Below are 17,505 nucleotides of genomic sequence, written 5' to 3'. Positions count from 1 at the left end.
GCCTTGACCAACTGCCACTTTACTCGTTTGAAAGCCATGATGTCTCTCACTCATGGGTGGGCCAAATTCTGTGGGCAGGCAAAGCAGAGAGAGGGGAGGTAACCTTGCCCTTATAATAAGGGACAAGGGGTTTAGATCACACATAAAGCCGGAGTCTGGATTGCTGAATAGACAACTTACAGTTGCATTTCACTGTAGCACAACACTTTCAGCATACTTGACCTGGAAGATTCCAGACCGGCCCATCTGAGCTTTCAGTTTCTCAAAGGCAGAGTAGGAGACCCAGGGCTCGGTTTGAACCTGTTGGCATTTCTAGCCACTGCTGCGCATCGGAGTGTGATTGTGTGTGAGTGTTTATCTGATGAGCAGCTGGCACCTTGTATGGCAGACTCGGCCACAGCGTATGAACGTGTGGGAATCGTGAATGTTCCCTGTACTATGTAAAAGCGGTTTAAGTAGTCGTTAAGACTAGAAAACCACTATAAGAATACCGCACATTTACATTAAAAAAAAAAACTCACAAAGTGAGATTTTCATGCCATGGGACCTTTAAGTAGTTCTTTCAATTGAGATTTTCTATTTTCTTGAATGACATGACTATGTCTATATACTACGGTGTATCCCCTTTGTTTGTTCTTATCTTAGGTGATGTAAATCTGCCCTATGGTACGCGTGTGCTGTAGTCATGTTTATCAGAACTAAGACCAAAATGCTGATGCAAGATCCTTTGCTGTTTAGTCAATAAGGATTGTGCTGTAAAATGTACAAAATGGTTAAAATACTGTTGGAAAAAGAATGCTAATGTTTAAAGTGCTGTTTGCAAGAGTCATAGTTCAAGCTGTATTGATCTTAGAAAAATACTGTTCCATCAATTACATCAAGATGACATGTGAGCCTTTACAAGCATCTCACAGGTAAATTAAAAAAAGGCGTGGCCACTCTGTAATCCTACCGAATAGATATTTAGACAATTTGGGGGTGAAATAAGAGGAGAAGTTAATCTCGCTGAAGGACAGTTTAGCTCACCTTGTCTCTGATTTACAATGCAGTTTATCTCGCGTGCCAGGTTTTCATATCTGTCCAGAACGTTCCAGTGCAAGAACATAAAAGGTTTCTACAGAATACTAATTCCATTTAAGTTGCTCGTCTGAATCTAAATCTTGCTGACTGACTCAGTGGAGGTTTTCTTAGAAGTAGGCAGGGACAACAGCCTTAGATAGCTTTATGTGGAGTGAATCAATTGAGTGCAATCTTTGGGTATCAAACACTAAATGTAACATTGATTGGGTTTGTTCTTTTTCTGCTCTATCAGAATCAATATCTGTATATTTCTAAATAAGGAGGCTACAGTGTCTGAGCTGGGGCTTTTCTTGTTATCACACTGCTGCAGCACTGTACAATTACTCTCGGGCTTTGAAGTCTGCCTTTAAACGTGCACGTGGGAGCTACATGTTCATGCATGTATACAAAACTAAAACTAAAATAAACTACAGAAAGGTATTTGTAATTGCTGGCTTCAAGGTTTAGTTTCATGCCTACAAGACAGATATGTGTAAAAATAATCTTCTAACATCCTGCCCACTTCATTTTAAGGATTAGTTCACCTAAATGACAATTATACTGGTTTCTCACTTTGTTGTACGGATATTACTGAGCTATGTAAGTACTGTAGTGGTGGAATCAGTGAAATTACCCAAATACTGTGCTTTAGTACAATGTTGAGGTCAATTTTATACGTGGCCATTTTTCCACATCAAGAGCATTTACTTGTTATTCTTTATGTACATTTTGGTTATGTTTTTAAGGTATACTTAAGTAACATTTTCAATGCAGGGCTTTTACTTGCAGTGGAGTATTTTTACAGTGGTGGTGCTACTCAAATTCTTTTGAAGTTTTTGAATTCTTGAATATTCTACTTTTTGCTACTACATTTTGAAAATGAAATTCCTTTTGGGGTGGAGGCAGACATGTCAAATAAAACCAAAACTATCTTTGAATAGTTTTGTTATTCATGTGAACCAATCTTAAACAAGCCGTATTCTAAATACTTTCTTCTCTTTACAGTATTTTTCCTCACAGCCTATCAAGTGTTTGCTGAACAGTGCAGCTCTATGGAGTTTAGGATGTGTCAACAAAGGTCAGTGACTCGTCTTGACAACATATCCAAAACAAAACAAAAGTCACAATATTGCTTTTATTTGATAGAAATCTCTTTGGTGATGCAAATACACATAACAATGAACACTAGGTACACCTTATATATATATGAATTTGTACTGGCTACATGCAGGCAGGGGTGGCAGTCCTGATGAAACGTTTCAGGTTGCAAATCCAAAAACAATTCTTGGTTCTCATTTGTTCTCCATGGTGAATTATGCCACGTGTCATTCAAACCACATCAAACTGAGGTAACACATCTGTCTCATGGACAAACACAAGGGATGCGAAAATACACATGTTCACATATGCTTTGCACTTTTGTTTCTCCTCCTCTACACAGAAAAATAATGAGACTGCACACCGAGTGGGGAACTTCACAGACCTCATTCAGTCAAAGGTTTCTGCCTTCAAATCCCTTGTAATGCAGATAACAACGTTGCGCTCCTCTGCACTCTGATGTGCATCCTCCAGCAGCATATTTCAGCCCAGTCAAGATAAATATCTCCTCTGCATTTATTAAATATTCTCTTTCTGTCAACTTTATTAGGATTATTAGCTAACTAAAGTTACTATTTTATTTTAGACATGTCAACAAGCAATATTTTTAACAATTAATTAACCTACTTAGGTTGTTTTGTTGTCCTAGTCATTGACACAGTCACTCTGCCCTTTAAATGGTGACACATTCACATATTCAAAATCAATAGAATTGAAGATTATATTCAGACAAAAAAGACACAAAATTATTAATAATGATTTCAAAACTGTTTGTGTGGTTTAGATGTTTAAAATGTTGGAAGAATACTCTAACAATCTCAAAAGGGTTGTGAGAAAATGCACAATGCAACTTTAATGTTACAACTTTACACATAGAAGGAAGTTGAAGGCAGACTTATTGGGGGAAAGCGATATTTTTGTATTTGGCAACGATAGTGAAATCTCAAATTACAGTTCATGTTTTTTTATTAACAAAGAATTATACAAGTGCAGGTATAATGGGAAAAGTGACAAATCCATAGATAAATATCACTCAATTGCAAATCTGTTGGCTCTATTGAGCGTTTTAGTGTATTAGTCATTGTTTAGGTTTTACGGACATCACTGTAAGTTTCAGCCACAGCATGAAGCTATGTTAAAGGCTGATTTAAAATATCTGATAAACCCACTGTGCAACATCTGTCCAGTACCAAACAGCATACAGACAAAGCTAGCACCTAGCTGGTGAACATAGTTGAGCTAAAGAGACAGATTTTGCCTCCAGGAGATGGTGAAGACCAAAATCGAGCAAAAAGAGACTTATTGGCTCATGTTTGTCAGGTGTCAAGAAACCACATTCAAATGAATGCTAATGATGCTCCAGGTCTGCTGACTGTAAACTGTTTGCTAACATGCATCGACTTTTCAAACTACACTGTTGTGTTCACAGCTTGTTCTGCTGCCCCCATGAAGTAAAAAAAAGATGAAAAATGTTTTTAATTCATTAAAAACAAATAGTAATTTGAGCATGTAGCTGTGTTCTTTAACAAGATTAAAGTCTGATTATTCTGCAGGCTGAGTTTTTTTTTGGCAACAGGACCAAATGTCGGAACAATTTCAATTCTCATGTTCAGTACAGAATGCTCTGCCAGCCTGTCAGGCTCCTACTACACATTATACCCTGTTCACGTCTTTCAGAAAATTGTTGTGGGATTGGTGCACAATAGTGAGAGGAATGAATATGAGCAGTGTTTTGCATGTTTGCATATCATTTGCATAGATTGCATGCCCATGTTATAGTACAATGTGTTGTAAAGCTGCAACTCTCACTGACTGCTGTCCATTCATAGTCAAGCCCACAGCTCAATATGCATTTTGTTCACACAGAATTACTTTTTTTGGCTTTACACATCCCCTCAGGTCAACACAACCCTGACTTACACATTTGTCTGTGTGTGTGTGTGTGTGTGTGTGTGTGTATTTGGACAGTCAACCTTGCAGATAAATTACTAAGAAGTTGATAAAGTGCCTGAACTCCAGTGTCACTGTGTGATCAGACAACTCAAGGAGCTCAGTTCATTTATTTCAGCTTAGAATATGTAGGGGCAAAATGTTTTGGCCCAGAGCAAATAAAAACATGTCAGCTCTGTCTTCTTTCTGTTTTTCTTTCTAGATGAGCTTCTGTGTGCTGAATATGGCCTGTCAGACTTGCAAAGTGTTGCAACTTGAGAGACGTTTGTTTGTTATGTCGATACATAACTCTGTGATTTAGACAAAACTAGTGATGTGACCTCAATCAATTTCTTCTGAAGCCATTATAGATATGATAGTCACTGTTTTTGTTGTTGTTGCTTGCAAGTTCTTTTTCCAGCTCAATGCACACACATTAATTCAAATGTGCTCACAGGCAGCATAGTGGCTCACTGGTTATTGCTATCGCCTCAGCAAGTGGGCACTGCTGAGTACTTAGTTTGATCCCTGGTCCGGGGCCTTTCTGTGTGGAGTTAGCGCGTTCTCCTCGTCTTTGCGTTGGTTTCCTTCAGGTGCTTAACATATATGTTAGGTTAGCCCTGACCAAAAGGCACTCCAAAAGAACTGGGGTTGGCGCTGTGGTTGCATCCTGGGTAGGTTAAATGCCTATGTATGTGAGTGCTTAGAAATGACAATAAAAGCACTTTTTTAAAACTTTAACATCAAACATGCCCATGCATGTATTTTGCGGAATTATTGTTTATTTGAGAAGTCTTACAAGTAAACTTGGAGATTAATTTGAATGTTTTTGTTTTGCTGTAATTCTCTGTGACAAAGTGAGACAGAGTGAGATTTGTGTTTGCCTTCTTCTGCCTTTTTTTATTCATGTTTTCACTTTGATTTCTCTCACACTTTTTCTTCCACACCCCAGACTATATGCTCAGTGGGCCCTGATCTGTCTCCTGCGCTCTCCTGGTGATAACTTGTGCGTTTGTGTGAGTGCTCCACCCATCAAAGGTTTAATGCCCTTCCTTCCACGTGTATATATAATTACATGCAATATTAATACATAGTGTATAAGCATGAGGACCTACAGCAAATGTCTACATCCAGTACATTAGCCTTACCGTTTTGATTTTTCACATGTTACGGCCCCTGCCTTACCATTGGGTTATGCTCCTAGCCAAAGCATGTGAACATGCATAGTCTGCTGTGTGGTTTCCCGGAGAGGACCGGCCCATGCGGTGACGGCTCCGACCACTTCCCTGTTTCAGTCCGTCTGCGTCGATGATTGGTGTGGTCAGTGTAATTAACAGACAGTCCATCATTGAGAAGATTGGCAGCCTTCTATGGCCTCTGCACTGCAGCTTTAGTCTTTGTCCATGAGTGTCAGACTTTACAGGAAATCTGCGAAGGGCTCACAAGGTTCTCAGAGGAAGATGCACTTCCAACCTGTTTTTCTTCTTCAGTAAAATATCAAAAAAACAACAGTAAAGGAGCAGCTTTTTGTTGGGGCTGACAAGAAGCAACAACAACTAGCAACATTGTCTTTGTGAAAGGAGAAAATGGGATTTATGGGAAATGGGTCCTAACTTTGCTGCTACCAGCTGCCTCAGCCACGGTCCCATCTGTAACACAATTTAATATGACAATGTATACGTGTAACCCCACATACACCTCTTACCTAATACAAACAGAATCATCTGAATTGTTGGCAGAGTATCTTGTCACATACCGGGAATTTATCTCTCCATATATTAACGGTATGCGCAGTACAGTCAACTTCAGTATACACACAAACACAGACAGCTAAAAGAGATAGCAAGGTACATACAGACAAAAGATGGACAACAAAGCGGTTCTCACAACTCAGATTGCTGCAGGGTTGTTGATGGCATAGAACGCTGGAAAACATCAAATATGAATCAAATTTACTCTAGATAAAGAAAGGGTTTTATGTGCCTACACTGATGGAATATTATGTAAAGTACACACTACACACTGACTCCATGTACATCGATCTACATAGGATAATAAAAGTATATCACACAGTGGGGGAAATAAGTATTCAGCACGTTCAACATAAAACAAGTTTCCAATGCGGCTATAGTCACATGAAATGTAGACCAGACATTTAACTCAATAAAACGTGCCGATCCATAATAAAAGTTATGTGAAAGAAAGTGGAATAACACAGAAAAAAAGAATTGAACATGCTAACTGGCATGTGTTTAATACTTGGTTGAGAATCCATTGTTTGCGATGCCAGCTTCAAGATGGTTCCTGCATGTATATGTCTCACATTGTTCAGGTGGTCAATTTCTTCAACAAATGTTATTGGCTTTAAGTCAGGTGATTGACTGGCACGCCAACACCTTTAGTTTCTTCCTCTGCAAGCAATAGACAGCCTCTTTTGCTGTATTTTTTGGATTGTTCTAACTCTAGTTATGTCTCATTCTGATTGTCCTGGTAGATGGCAACAGGTTCTTTTCAGGAGTTTCCTGGTGCATGGCTTCACTCATCTTCCCTTTGATAATCTGCCTTCTGCTGCTGGTACCATCATTAAAAAAAAGATCCATACCATGATGCTTCCTCCACTGAATTTCACTGGTATTTTTAGGCTCATAGCTATTTCTCCTCCAAACATGGGAGGTCATATTGTTGCCCAAAAGCTTGTGGAGTTTGCCAAACAACATTAGAAGAAGAAGGATTACAGGCAGAATGTGGTCAGACAAGACAAATGGTGAGCTGGTTAACTTGCTTAAAATAAGGAAGTAGCACCTTCTTTTATGATGGAGATCAAACAACACGCGTAATTTTATCTTTAGTGTCACTTTTTTTCACAAGGCTGGACAGGGAGGAAGTGTCTAGCCACTGTTGCCTGGTGACTGCAGCACTGCCAGCACACCTAACAAGCCACAGACCATCACTGGTATTATTTCTTTTTTTACCAATGGAAACAAGTGAACATCAGCCAGCAGACTTTGTTAGTGGGGACACTGTGAGGAAACTGCATTGGAAGTTGACGTTCAGGGAGGGGTGTGAGTCCCCGTGACAGGCTGTTCTTCCTGTTGTTTTATTGCCTTTGGTTTACTGTCAGAGTGTGGAAAGTCATTCGCTTTGACAATTGCGATCCTTGGTAGCTCTAGAGAGCTGTTACAGTATACGACCTGGTAGAAAGCATAGCAATCTTACTAGAAGGTACTTAATTTGAATTATCATCCAAGGGAGGTTTTTACATCTAGTATTATATGTTTTTTTATAGAATGCTACTCTTTGTCTGTGATTAATCAGTTCAATTTGTGTCTCTTGCTCTTGTGTCTTTTATTAAATTCTTGGCTTCTACTCTAAAGCGCTTCACATCCAGCTGGCTCTTGTTCTCATAAAAAGAAATGGAAGGCCGCCAGTCACTGAGATTGAGTTCCGGAAATGTCCTGGCCCCCGAGGATGGACAAAGAGAGAGAGGGAAAGTGGAAGAATATGCCAGCAAGAACGACATTTACATTTACTCAACTCAAGGTTTTCTTTGTCTGACAGTAAGGCATGAGTTAGCTCTTCCACAGAAATTTCATGTGAGAATTCATTGCCTAGCTTTTCATAAACTGATGAAAATGTCTGCTCTCTACTGCATCCTTTGAGAAAACAGAGAGAACTGCAAAGTGATGAGAGAGCAGTTTTGAAAGTTTTTGATGAGTTACTGTTTCTATAATTATGTGACTCAATGACTTGAACTCCTGGCCAATAACTGAACATCTGTGAATATTCCTGTGTGAGGGATGCATGAGTCTAATTTTGTTTGTAAGTTTCTATGGCACAGCTTCTTGAAAAGTTAACCTTGTCTTCATATCCTGGATCCCCAGTGACCTGAAAGTCATTCTTAATGAGAAGAAGAAAGCTTTCAGGTCATCAGACAGACAGGAGCTGAGGGAAGAACAGCACAAACTGCGGGATAAACTGAGGGAGTGTAAAACCTCCTACAGGAGGAAGCAGGAAGCCAGTGTCCTGCAGAACAACATGAGGGAGGTGTGGACAGGGATGAAAGAGCTCACCGGGTGTGGGGGAAGAAGAGAACAAACACCAGGCTGCCGTCAGAGAGCAACCGAGCTAAACTGTTACTTCAATAGGTTTAGCTCACAGCCATCCCACTACAGCACATTTCCTCTCCCCACACAGACACTTCAAGCACCCAACCCTGCTTTTTATTCACACCTGGCCAGTTGAGAAGACAGTTGGAGAGGCTTCACCAGAGCAAGGCTGCTGGCCCGGACGGCATCAGCCCCAGGGTCCTGAAGACCTGTACCAGTCAGCTGTCTGGTGTTCTCCTGTATCTCTTCAGCCTGAGCCTGAGCCTGCAGTGGGTGTCTCTGCTGCTGTGGAAGACGTTCTGCCTTGTCCCGGTCCCCAAGAAGTCGACTCCATTTGGCCTTAAGGACTACTGCCCAGTGGCTCTCACGTCCCATGTGATGAAGGTGCTGGAGAGGCTGGTCTTGGTCTACCTGAGGCCACAGGTGAGTTCTTCTCTGGACCCTTTACAGTTTTCAGAAATTGTTCCTTCCACAAGTCTTCAACAAGTCCTCACTGGGTGCTGGATAAGACTTTGAGACACCACAATACTGCACTATGTTCATCTTGCACAATAGGTTTATCTACATATTTGTCTTTGCCAGTTAAGCAGTTGCACATTTTTGTATTCCCAACTTTTACATATTCAAATATTTGTTCTTGTATTCTATCCTGTTCTTATTTCATGTATATTGTATGTATGTTTATTGCATCCTAGTATTTCATTTATGTTTATATTCTGTGCTGTGACTGATATTTTGCAGCTGTAACACTGTAAGTGTCCCATTTAGTTGAGATCAAGAAATATCTATCTATCTATCTATCTATCTATCTATCTATCTATCTATCTATCTATCTATCTATCTATCTATCTATATATCTATCTATCTATCTATCAATCAATCAATCAATCAATCAATCAATCATTTGTGAGCTGCCAATAAAATATTAGACTCAGTTCTAACTGATATCATTCCCAGCAAGCTGAGGAGTGTGTTTTCCTCCTCATTGACTGATGAGTGTCCCACATCTCTGCTTACAGTCCCTGCTGTGGTGACAGCTGCTACTTGTCTGATTGGTCCCTCTACTGACCTGGAGGAGGCCAATAAAACAGCATAGGGTCTCATTAAGTTCAGCCACACAGAGTCCAAAGTCTCCTTCTCTCCAATATGCTTGACCTAAAATACTTTTGAGACATCATACTTTCTTGTCGTTCAACTTCAAAAACTTAATTTCTTCATTCTTGTTGTTCAACTTCAAAAGATTTTCTTGGATGTGAGATGCACTTCTAACAAATGCAAAAGTCATGTAAAAACAATTCGGCCAATAATGTGTTTAGGTTTCCCGAAATCTATGTTGGCTATTTCTGGCTACTGTCCAGAAATAGTCACAATCCAATTACGTATGCTAATTTCATTCTGAATGTCAAACGTGTAAACCATTTTATGTGTTGTTAATCTGATGTTAATCGCATTATTTGGGGTGGGTAAATATAACTTACACTATTTGTGTAAAAAAAGAGTAGACGAATGTATTCATCTTTTGATGATTGTCAATTTGGATATGTTGTAACATACAGGCGAGACATTGTGGGACATTGTGGTAATACTGACTTTGCATATCTTGCAAGTTTGTGTTACCTGTATACTGTATATACTTTTGTTTTCGTTTTCTTTTTTTGTTTGTTACCTCTATTTTGTATTTCTGCGGAATGCAAAATACAGACGAAGTTGCATCAGCGCAGTTTGTCAATAAAGTTTATTTTTGAAGCCAGGCAAGATGGCGGATTATGACTTGACAACGAAGATAGCTCAATTTCTGGACCGGCATTTGGTGTTTCCTCTTTTGGAATTCCTGTCTGTGAAAGAGGTAGAAGTGATTTTTTATTGTATAACGCATACACATAAACTGGGGTTGTTTATTGGGGGGTATTTATACATAAAAACACGGTTGTTGTGAGCACCGACTCATCCCCAGCTGGCTAGGCTATCTGTCACGTTAGATTACATTAGATAAACAGACAGTCAGTTAGGCTAGTGGCTACCATATTATTAACTAATGTACTGTTATTGATAGTAGCAGTCTATTGCTACGACTCTGCAAATTCTTATTTTTTTAGGGCTTTTACTTACAAGCTTCTTCTTATTATTATTATTATCGTCACCTAGCGTGTTAGCTAACGTTTCAGCCATTAGTTTCAGATTAACGTAAACGGATTAAAGTTGGTTAAAACCGGATGAAGGGCATGAGTAGCACACATGTCCTGTCGTTGTTTCTCTTTTCTGTTTCGTACACTTGTTTCTAAATGTCAATGTGTGTCCCACAGGAAACTAAATATTTTGAATTTGTAATAACAGATATACAATGAAAAGGAACTTCTTCAAGGAAAGCTGGACCTCCTCAGCGAGACAAACATGGTGGATTTCGCCATGGATGTGTACAAAAACCTGTACCCGGACAAGGAAATTCCACACTGTAAGAACAGAGCACATCAATAGTTTGTTTTGATTCCATCCGCGAGGCAACTTTATTTATATAGCACATTTTAGCAACAAGGCAATTCAATTACTTTACACTAAACATTAAAGAGCAATAAAACAAAACCAAATAAATAGAATGGCTTAAATATAATAAAACAGGCATTACATGCAAGAATCCAAGATACAGTAAAGTGTAAGAACTTAGCAATTGGTTTATTTAAAAAAATATGATTAATTGGTTTAAAAAAAGCCAGTTCAGACAGAAAAGTTTTCAACCTTCATTTAAAGGGAGTTTAATTCCAGATATGGGGTGCATAATAACTGAATAGCTTTCTTTTCATAGCATTTTTTCTGCCATAACATCTAGCTTTCAAACAGATAACATCTTTAGCACTAGGTGTGTCCAAAAGCTTTTAGGTGGAAATTATTAATCATGGTTTATTTAATACATTTAAGCAAATGTAGACAGACAATCAGTCGTGTATTGAACCATTTAGTCAAAGGAAATGATACAGTTGATGTCTTGTCATGTAGCCTCTGTGCCTGTGATGTCCCAACATGGACCAGCCACCTGAGCAGAACATAATAGTACCGTCATCTGGAAAGTACTTGGTCAGAAAATATGTTCTTGCCTACATCTTACTGTTTTGTGCTGTTGATTTTCCAACCACATATTATTGGGGTTAACTGTTTTTAGTTTTTCCTCTTAACCACTGCTGATGTAGCAACATTGTGTGAGTGTGAGAATTGTTTCCGTTCCAGCTCTGAGGGAGAAGAGGAGCAGTGTGGTGGCCCAACTGAAGCAGCTCCAGTCAGAGACAGAGCCAGTTGTCAAGATGTTTGAAGACCCAGAGACAACTCGACAGATGCAGTCCACAAGGTCAGATCACCTTGTCACAGAAATGCATCCGTCTTAAATACTTCTTCTGATGCTCATTCTATATTATAGTGTTGACATTATTATAACACATGTGAAAGCATGTATTTGGACTGTAAATGGCTCATCTTTGTTTTATTCTTCATCAGAGATGGCAGGATGCTCTTTGACTATCTTTCAGAGAAACACAATGTAAGTTAAAAATGGTAAAAGGATTCGTTCACACACCTATTGTCGTATACAGAATGCACTGCGTCTTTTAAGGCAGGTTGCACAATGCGCTTTTGTTTCCATAACAACCAGCTGCCACTGTAAGCCAGCAGGACTGTTTTCCAAATCGGAGAATCTTAAAACATCCAACACCACCCACCAACGTGCTCATTAATGTGCATCAGTGTGCACACTCAATAATGAGAGTAACTACTTGAAACTTTTCTGCCAATGGTTTCTTTACTTTACCTTTTTTTGTATAAGCTATAAAACAGATATTGTCCACACCATGTGCACTACCCTCAAAGAAGGGATTGTTGTCATTATGAAAAAGAACAGGCTTTGTTTTGCCTAGAAAGATGAAAGATGCCAACACATTCTCCAATCAGCCAGAGTCTGTCAGCCCTGCATCCTCTCACAGTTAGCTTTCTTTGAGGAAAAAATAAAGCAAAGGCGCTAGCAGTTTGGAAAACAGTGGATTAGTGGACTGCACTGCAGGACTTTTGACCATTGACATCCATGTTCATTATAACTTTGATAATGTGCCACACCTTTTTAAAATTGAATTTCCCCTTGGGAATAATACGTTACCTCCATATTACTGGATGCTGGTTAGTTTTCAACCTTGTTCAATGTGATTTTAAATTTATATTTCCTTTGTTTATATATTTCTTAGTTTCGCCAAGAATACCTGGACACACTGTACAGGTACGCCAAATTCCAGTACGAGTGCGGTAACTACTCTGGGGCTGCAGAATACCTGTACTTCTTCCGTGTCCTGGTAAGAATAACCACATGAGAATATAAAATGTTTAATAGATTCAGTTGTGTTCATCTGTTTTTTAAAATTATATTTCCAAAACACTGCGCAGTCTGTTTTGATTATGATACCCTGAACTTGTTGCTCTCTACTTAGGTTCCCTCAACAGACAGGAATGCCTTGAGCTCTCTGTGGGGGAAACTGGCCTCGGAGATCCTGATGCAGAACTGGGAAGCAGCCATGGAGGATCTCACTCGACTAAGGGAGACTATAGATAACAATGTAAGTGAAGAATACTTTAAGATGCTTACAGATGTTATGAAGATTAGCTAATTTTACTAGTGTTTACATTAGCATTATAGAGATCAAATGAGATGAGCCAAGCAGCACGTAGCAACATGGAAGGATACTTGCCGTTTCTGGTAAACTCTGAAGCAAATTGCTTTACAGTTCAGAGTGGAGCTCATTCAGAATCAGTACCAATGTATCCTGACTGAAATCAAATAAAAGTCTACCCAGGAAAGTCAAATAAATGATCTAGTGCTATTTATAGGTAATTTACCTCAGAAGTTACCATGTGAACCTGCTTCTTGACCGTTTTTCTGCATTTGGCGGGAAGGTCATTGAACGTTGGTCTGAATTGTATTCCTAGGTATTCTTGTTCTAAAAACATTGCCTGATTCAACATTCCATAACATCTACCATTTCTACCCTCTCTCCTTTCAGTCTGTGAGCTCTCCTCTCCAGTCCCTCCAGCAGAGGACCTGGCTCATCCACTGGTCCCTCTTTGTGTTCTTCAACCATCCTAAAGGCAGAGACAACATCATTGAGCTCTTCCTCTATCAGCCTCAGTGAGTCTAGTCTAGCTGGTAGCGTGGCATGCCCTCATACTCTGCTTCTGACTGGCTGGTAGTCCTTATAATAATTTATAATCTTTATTGAGCCCCTATGGGGAAATTTGAATTTACAATTACCTTACCTAACCAACAAAGATGGAACAGAAGTCAGATGCCTCACTCTGTAGCTAAAACCATAAGGAGCTCGACACACAGGGCACAGTGCAGCATCCAGTACAACAAAAATATGGTGTTTTTTGAAAAATAAACCACATAAACTTATTCTGGTTCAACCTCTAAATGCAATTATGAACCTGAAATTGAGCATAATATGTTTACTTTGATGACACTGTGTGCTGCCTTTGTGTTTTTTAGGTATCTGAATGCTATCCAGACAATGTGCCCACACATCCTGCGATACCTTACAACTGCAGTTATCACCAACAAAGACGTACGAAAGCGCAGACAGGTGCTGAAGGATTTGGTGAAAGTCATTCAACAGGTAAGGTTAATAAATGCAAGCCGATTTGGCTCTGGGATTTAGTCAACATGTGAATGGTGGTTTCTCTCACACTTCCGCAGGAGTCGTATACATATAAGGACCCGATCACAGAGTTTGTGGAGTGTCTCTATGTGAACTTCGACTTTGACAGCGCCCAGAAGAAGCTAAGGGAATGTGAGTCGGTAAGGATAGCTTCCTAAAGTTTCTCCTGCTTGACAGTGTGTGTTTGTCATGGTGCACAGGCCTAAATTGCCCTATAAAAGTTGGCTGTCTCCTGAGACTGAGGGGTAATATGAAGCTTCCATTAGCTGTGGTGCTTGATCTCCTGAGTCCCAGGCATTTTACTTGCCAGCTATTGAGCCTCAGCAAATCCATGTCTGGCCTGATTTGCTGGCTCTTAACTTTTATTCATTTTGATTTTCAAAGCGGAACAGCTGTCAGATTTGGGGCTCGGTTGCCTTCTCTTTAGAAACCCTTGACTGCAGTTTTTAAGTTGTGTCAAGGGACAACTTTGTGCATTTTCTCAGCATTCTGATCAATTGGCTTTTACTCCTCTTGTGTAAATCATGCCGTGATTGCGAAGGCCTCAACTACGCTGTCAGATATGGAGTGTGAGCATAATGACAGAAGAATAAAGAAAGTTCATTAAGTCATTCTGTTGTCATGGATTCCACTGGCTTTTAATGACCTGGGGAATTTAAAAGTACATGTTTTTGTTCATATTCCCTCTAGAGATCAACAGCTTATACTAATGAAATGAATAAAAACCACACAATGTTTTTCTCTGGCTGTTTCTTTTTTAAGAAGAATTCAAGTTTTCTGTTTCAGAACTTTTTGATTTATGTAAGATGTTAATTTCTGCAGAGGAAGAAAAATATATATTTTTTTCTTTGTTACAAGATGTGAAAAATATTTAATGAACTTGAAACAATGGCACCTCATTTTGTTTACTACAGCAAAGTGATGGATAATTGGATTTCTTTCACAAAAAACACTCCTTGTAAAATAACACTGCCACATCTCCTTGAAAATCCCAGATATTAATATATTCATAAATGTAATGTCTTCTGGAGATTTGAGGTGGCCAAACGTCCCATTTGATGTTTCTGGGATCGTTCCTTTAAAACCACAGATAGAGAAGTCACAACATAATCTCTGACCAAACACTCTGCAGGGCTCATGTCTGGTGATCGCTTTATGATTCATGTTGGGTGGCGGGCTGGTTCCATGTTTACTCTTAAAAGAGCTTGGTGACAATGATGGAGAAAAAAAGTTAACATCTTGTTGTGTAACCGTACATAACCTCAAAAGACATGCATTGTTTATATAGCTGTGATAGTTTCTGTGATAATTTGGCTTGGGTTTTATGGAAAAGCAGAACATTTTCTTGGGATTGTCTTTAAACCGTCTTTCATCTCAAACCTTATATATCTCAACATCAGTACACGATTTAACCTCCACACCACAAGAAGCTCCTATACAGCAGATAACCTATATTAAATAATCGAAAAAAGTTTCTCTGCAAGCATATATATATATATATATATATATTTTTTTTTTTTTCATACACCTTCTATACATGCAGGTTTATAAAGTGATTTACTTTGTTCCTTCAGGTTCTTGTGAATGACTTCTTCCTGGTTGCTTGCCTTGAGGATTTCATTGAGAATGCCCGTCTCTTCATCTTTGAGACCTTTTGCAGGATTCATCAGTGTATCAGCATCAGGTAAACGTTGTCGTAATAGGTGTTCTGGTCAGGAACAGTGTGTCCACTCCCTTGTATTTGTGAAAGCAGTTTCTGAGAAAACACTGAAAGATTTTTTCAACTTATCTGTGCAGATGTTCTGCTGTGATTTTACTTCTCAGGGCTGCCACTGTAATTCATGGTGGTGTTCATGTCCTAGTTTTTCAAGAATATTCAACAGTGAATTGTAAAAAGGGAAATAGGGGACTTTGGATTCCCTCAAAATATAGTACTTAACTAAAATGCATCCCTCCTCCTTCACTCTCTCCGCTCAGCATGCTGGCAGACAAGCTCAACATGACTCCAGAGGAGGCGGAGAGGTGGATCGTCAACCTCATCCGTAACGCCAGACTCGATGCCAAGATCGACTCCAAACTGGTGGGGCTCTGGATTTACTGCTCTTCAAATCACCAAGCCTAGCATAAACGGCTCAGTTTAGACTACTAATGTAGGTAGTATAGTAGGATAGTTAGTGCAATATATTTATTTTTGCTTTTGTAAGACTGAAAGCAGCATCTAAGGATTTAAGTGGTGGTGCGCTTACCACTTCTTTGGTAGTCAGTCCTTCAGAAATATAAATTCTTGTGAATTTGTTCCTCAGGCTCATGTGGTGATGGGCAACAACGCGGTGTCGCCGTACCAGCAGGTGATCGAGAAAACCAAGAGCCTGTCCTTTCGTAGCCAGATGCTGGCAATGAACATAGAGAAGAAGATGGCCCACAGCAACAGGAACGAGGTAGACAAAACACTAAACCTGTAGGGAAGGGAACTTTTATTACCTTTAGTTGTGTTTACTGTTAGGGGTAAGAGGATATTAATGTAGCATAGGGCTGGGTGACATGGACCAAAAATCATATCTTTGTATTTTTAGCTGAATAGCGATTAATGTTATTTATATCGGTAATTTCCTTCAAAGTGGGCTAAATATTTAACTGGAAGCCAAAGCCACATGTTAGATGTCACAAGCACTTAAAAGCATTAAAACGGACTGTGATCAAATCAAATGTGAAGACAGGGTTTTAGCTACAAAACCTGTTAATGAGAAAATATCTCAAATAAATAGCCTGTATTAAATAAAAACATAAAAACTGGCTACTAATCTACTTTTGGAACAAATCTCTTTTCCTCTTTAAAAAGTAGTTTGAGTTATTGTTCTAATGTTTGTTTTGTTTTTGTGATATTTTTCTCAGACACCAAACTGGGCTGCTCAAGACTCCGGCTTCTATTAAAACTGAAATCTGCTTCAAGAGGATGAAGATGGCTTTAAAGGATATTATTCAGGCTTTTTTTATTGAATTCAGTAATTTATCAGTTTAGAAACTATTGTTATTTATTAACTGGCAACTTCTTTAAGGTATTACTTATTAAGTGGACATTCTCTTCATCATAACTTATTTGGAATCTGGTGTGTGTTAATTAAGTGATAATCTTTCTGTTATTCACCCAAATCATCCAACCAGAACTGTGCTAAATTAACATTAAACTTTATTTTCGAGATTTGTTTCCTCTTCCCTTACTTAACAACTGCCCACTAGATGGTGCACTTGGCTTATTTTTGTTTCCTGCTGTCTACAAACAGTTGTAGCATTTCAGACTCTCTGCCAGGCTGTAGTTCCTAAAACACTGTTTGAATTTAAAATTTGCTATGATTTATCGTAAAACTATGAATATACTGATACAAAATTGATCTCTAAATAAAATTAAAAAAAACAATTTGGAAGGATACTCAACTTCGATCTCCTGCAATGTAGGAAAGGCAAAAATGATTTGGTAATTGAGAAGGGACACTGTTGATGTGGAGATCAAATCAGATCTCAGACACATCAGTCAAAACTTCATTTTCCAGGCTCCTCTGTCTATTGTCAGTTGGTTGTTTCTTCTTGTGCAGAAAATGTTTAACCACACCTTTTTTTCTAAATATGGAATG

At 39.0% G+C, this 17,505-nt stretch overlaps 1 protein-coding gene across 1 annotated transcript; it reads left to right on the top strand.

Moving 5' to 3' along the window:
* The first annotated feature begins 9,919 nt into the window (after positions 1–9,919).
* On the top strand, positions 9,920–17,089 carry eif3eb (eukaryotic translation initiation factor 3, subunit E, b). The gene is made up of 13 exons (XM_034892271.1): positions 9,920–10,038; positions 10,527–10,644; positions 11,412–11,529; positions 11,676–11,718; positions 12,413–12,517; positions 12,653–12,778; positions 13,223–13,347; positions 13,708–13,834; positions 13,915–14,016; positions 15,451–15,560; positions 15,854–15,956; positions 16,180–16,314; positions 16,769–17,089. Exons 1-13 carry the CDS (start codon positions 9,949–9,951, stop codon positions 16,805–16,807), a joined length of 1,341 nt encoding a protein of 446 aa, XP_034748162.1. The 5' UTR covers positions 9,920–9,948; the 3' UTR covers positions 16,808–17,089.
* Positions 17,090–17,505: the final 416 nt, after the last annotated feature.

Source organism: Etheostoma cragini, chromosome 14 (genome assembly GCF_013103735.1).
Source record: "Etheostoma cragini isolate CJK2018 chromosome 14, CSU_Ecrag_1.0, whole genome shotgun sequence".
Lineage (NCBI taxonomy): Eukaryota > Metazoa > Chordata > Actinopteri > Perciformes > Percidae > Etheostoma > Etheostoma cragini.
Note: the sequence above shows the minus strand (reverse complement) of the source record. Positions and strands in the feature narration are given on the sequence as shown.

Bases quoted from the DNA above. Each gene is read 5' to 3' on its own strand.
- eif3eb (XM_034892271.1), top strand. From the start codon at position 9,949: ATGGCGGATTATGACTTGACAACGAAGATAGCTCAATTTCTGGACCGG. The intron at 10,645-11,411 runs GTAAGAACAGAG...TTTCCGTTCCAG, and splicing joins GGACAAGGAAATTCCACACT to CTCTGAGGGAGAAGAGGAGC. The intron at 16,315-16,768 runs GTAGACAAAACA...TATTTTTCTCAG, and splicing joins CCCACAGCAACAGGAACGAG to ACACCAAACTGGGCTGCTCA.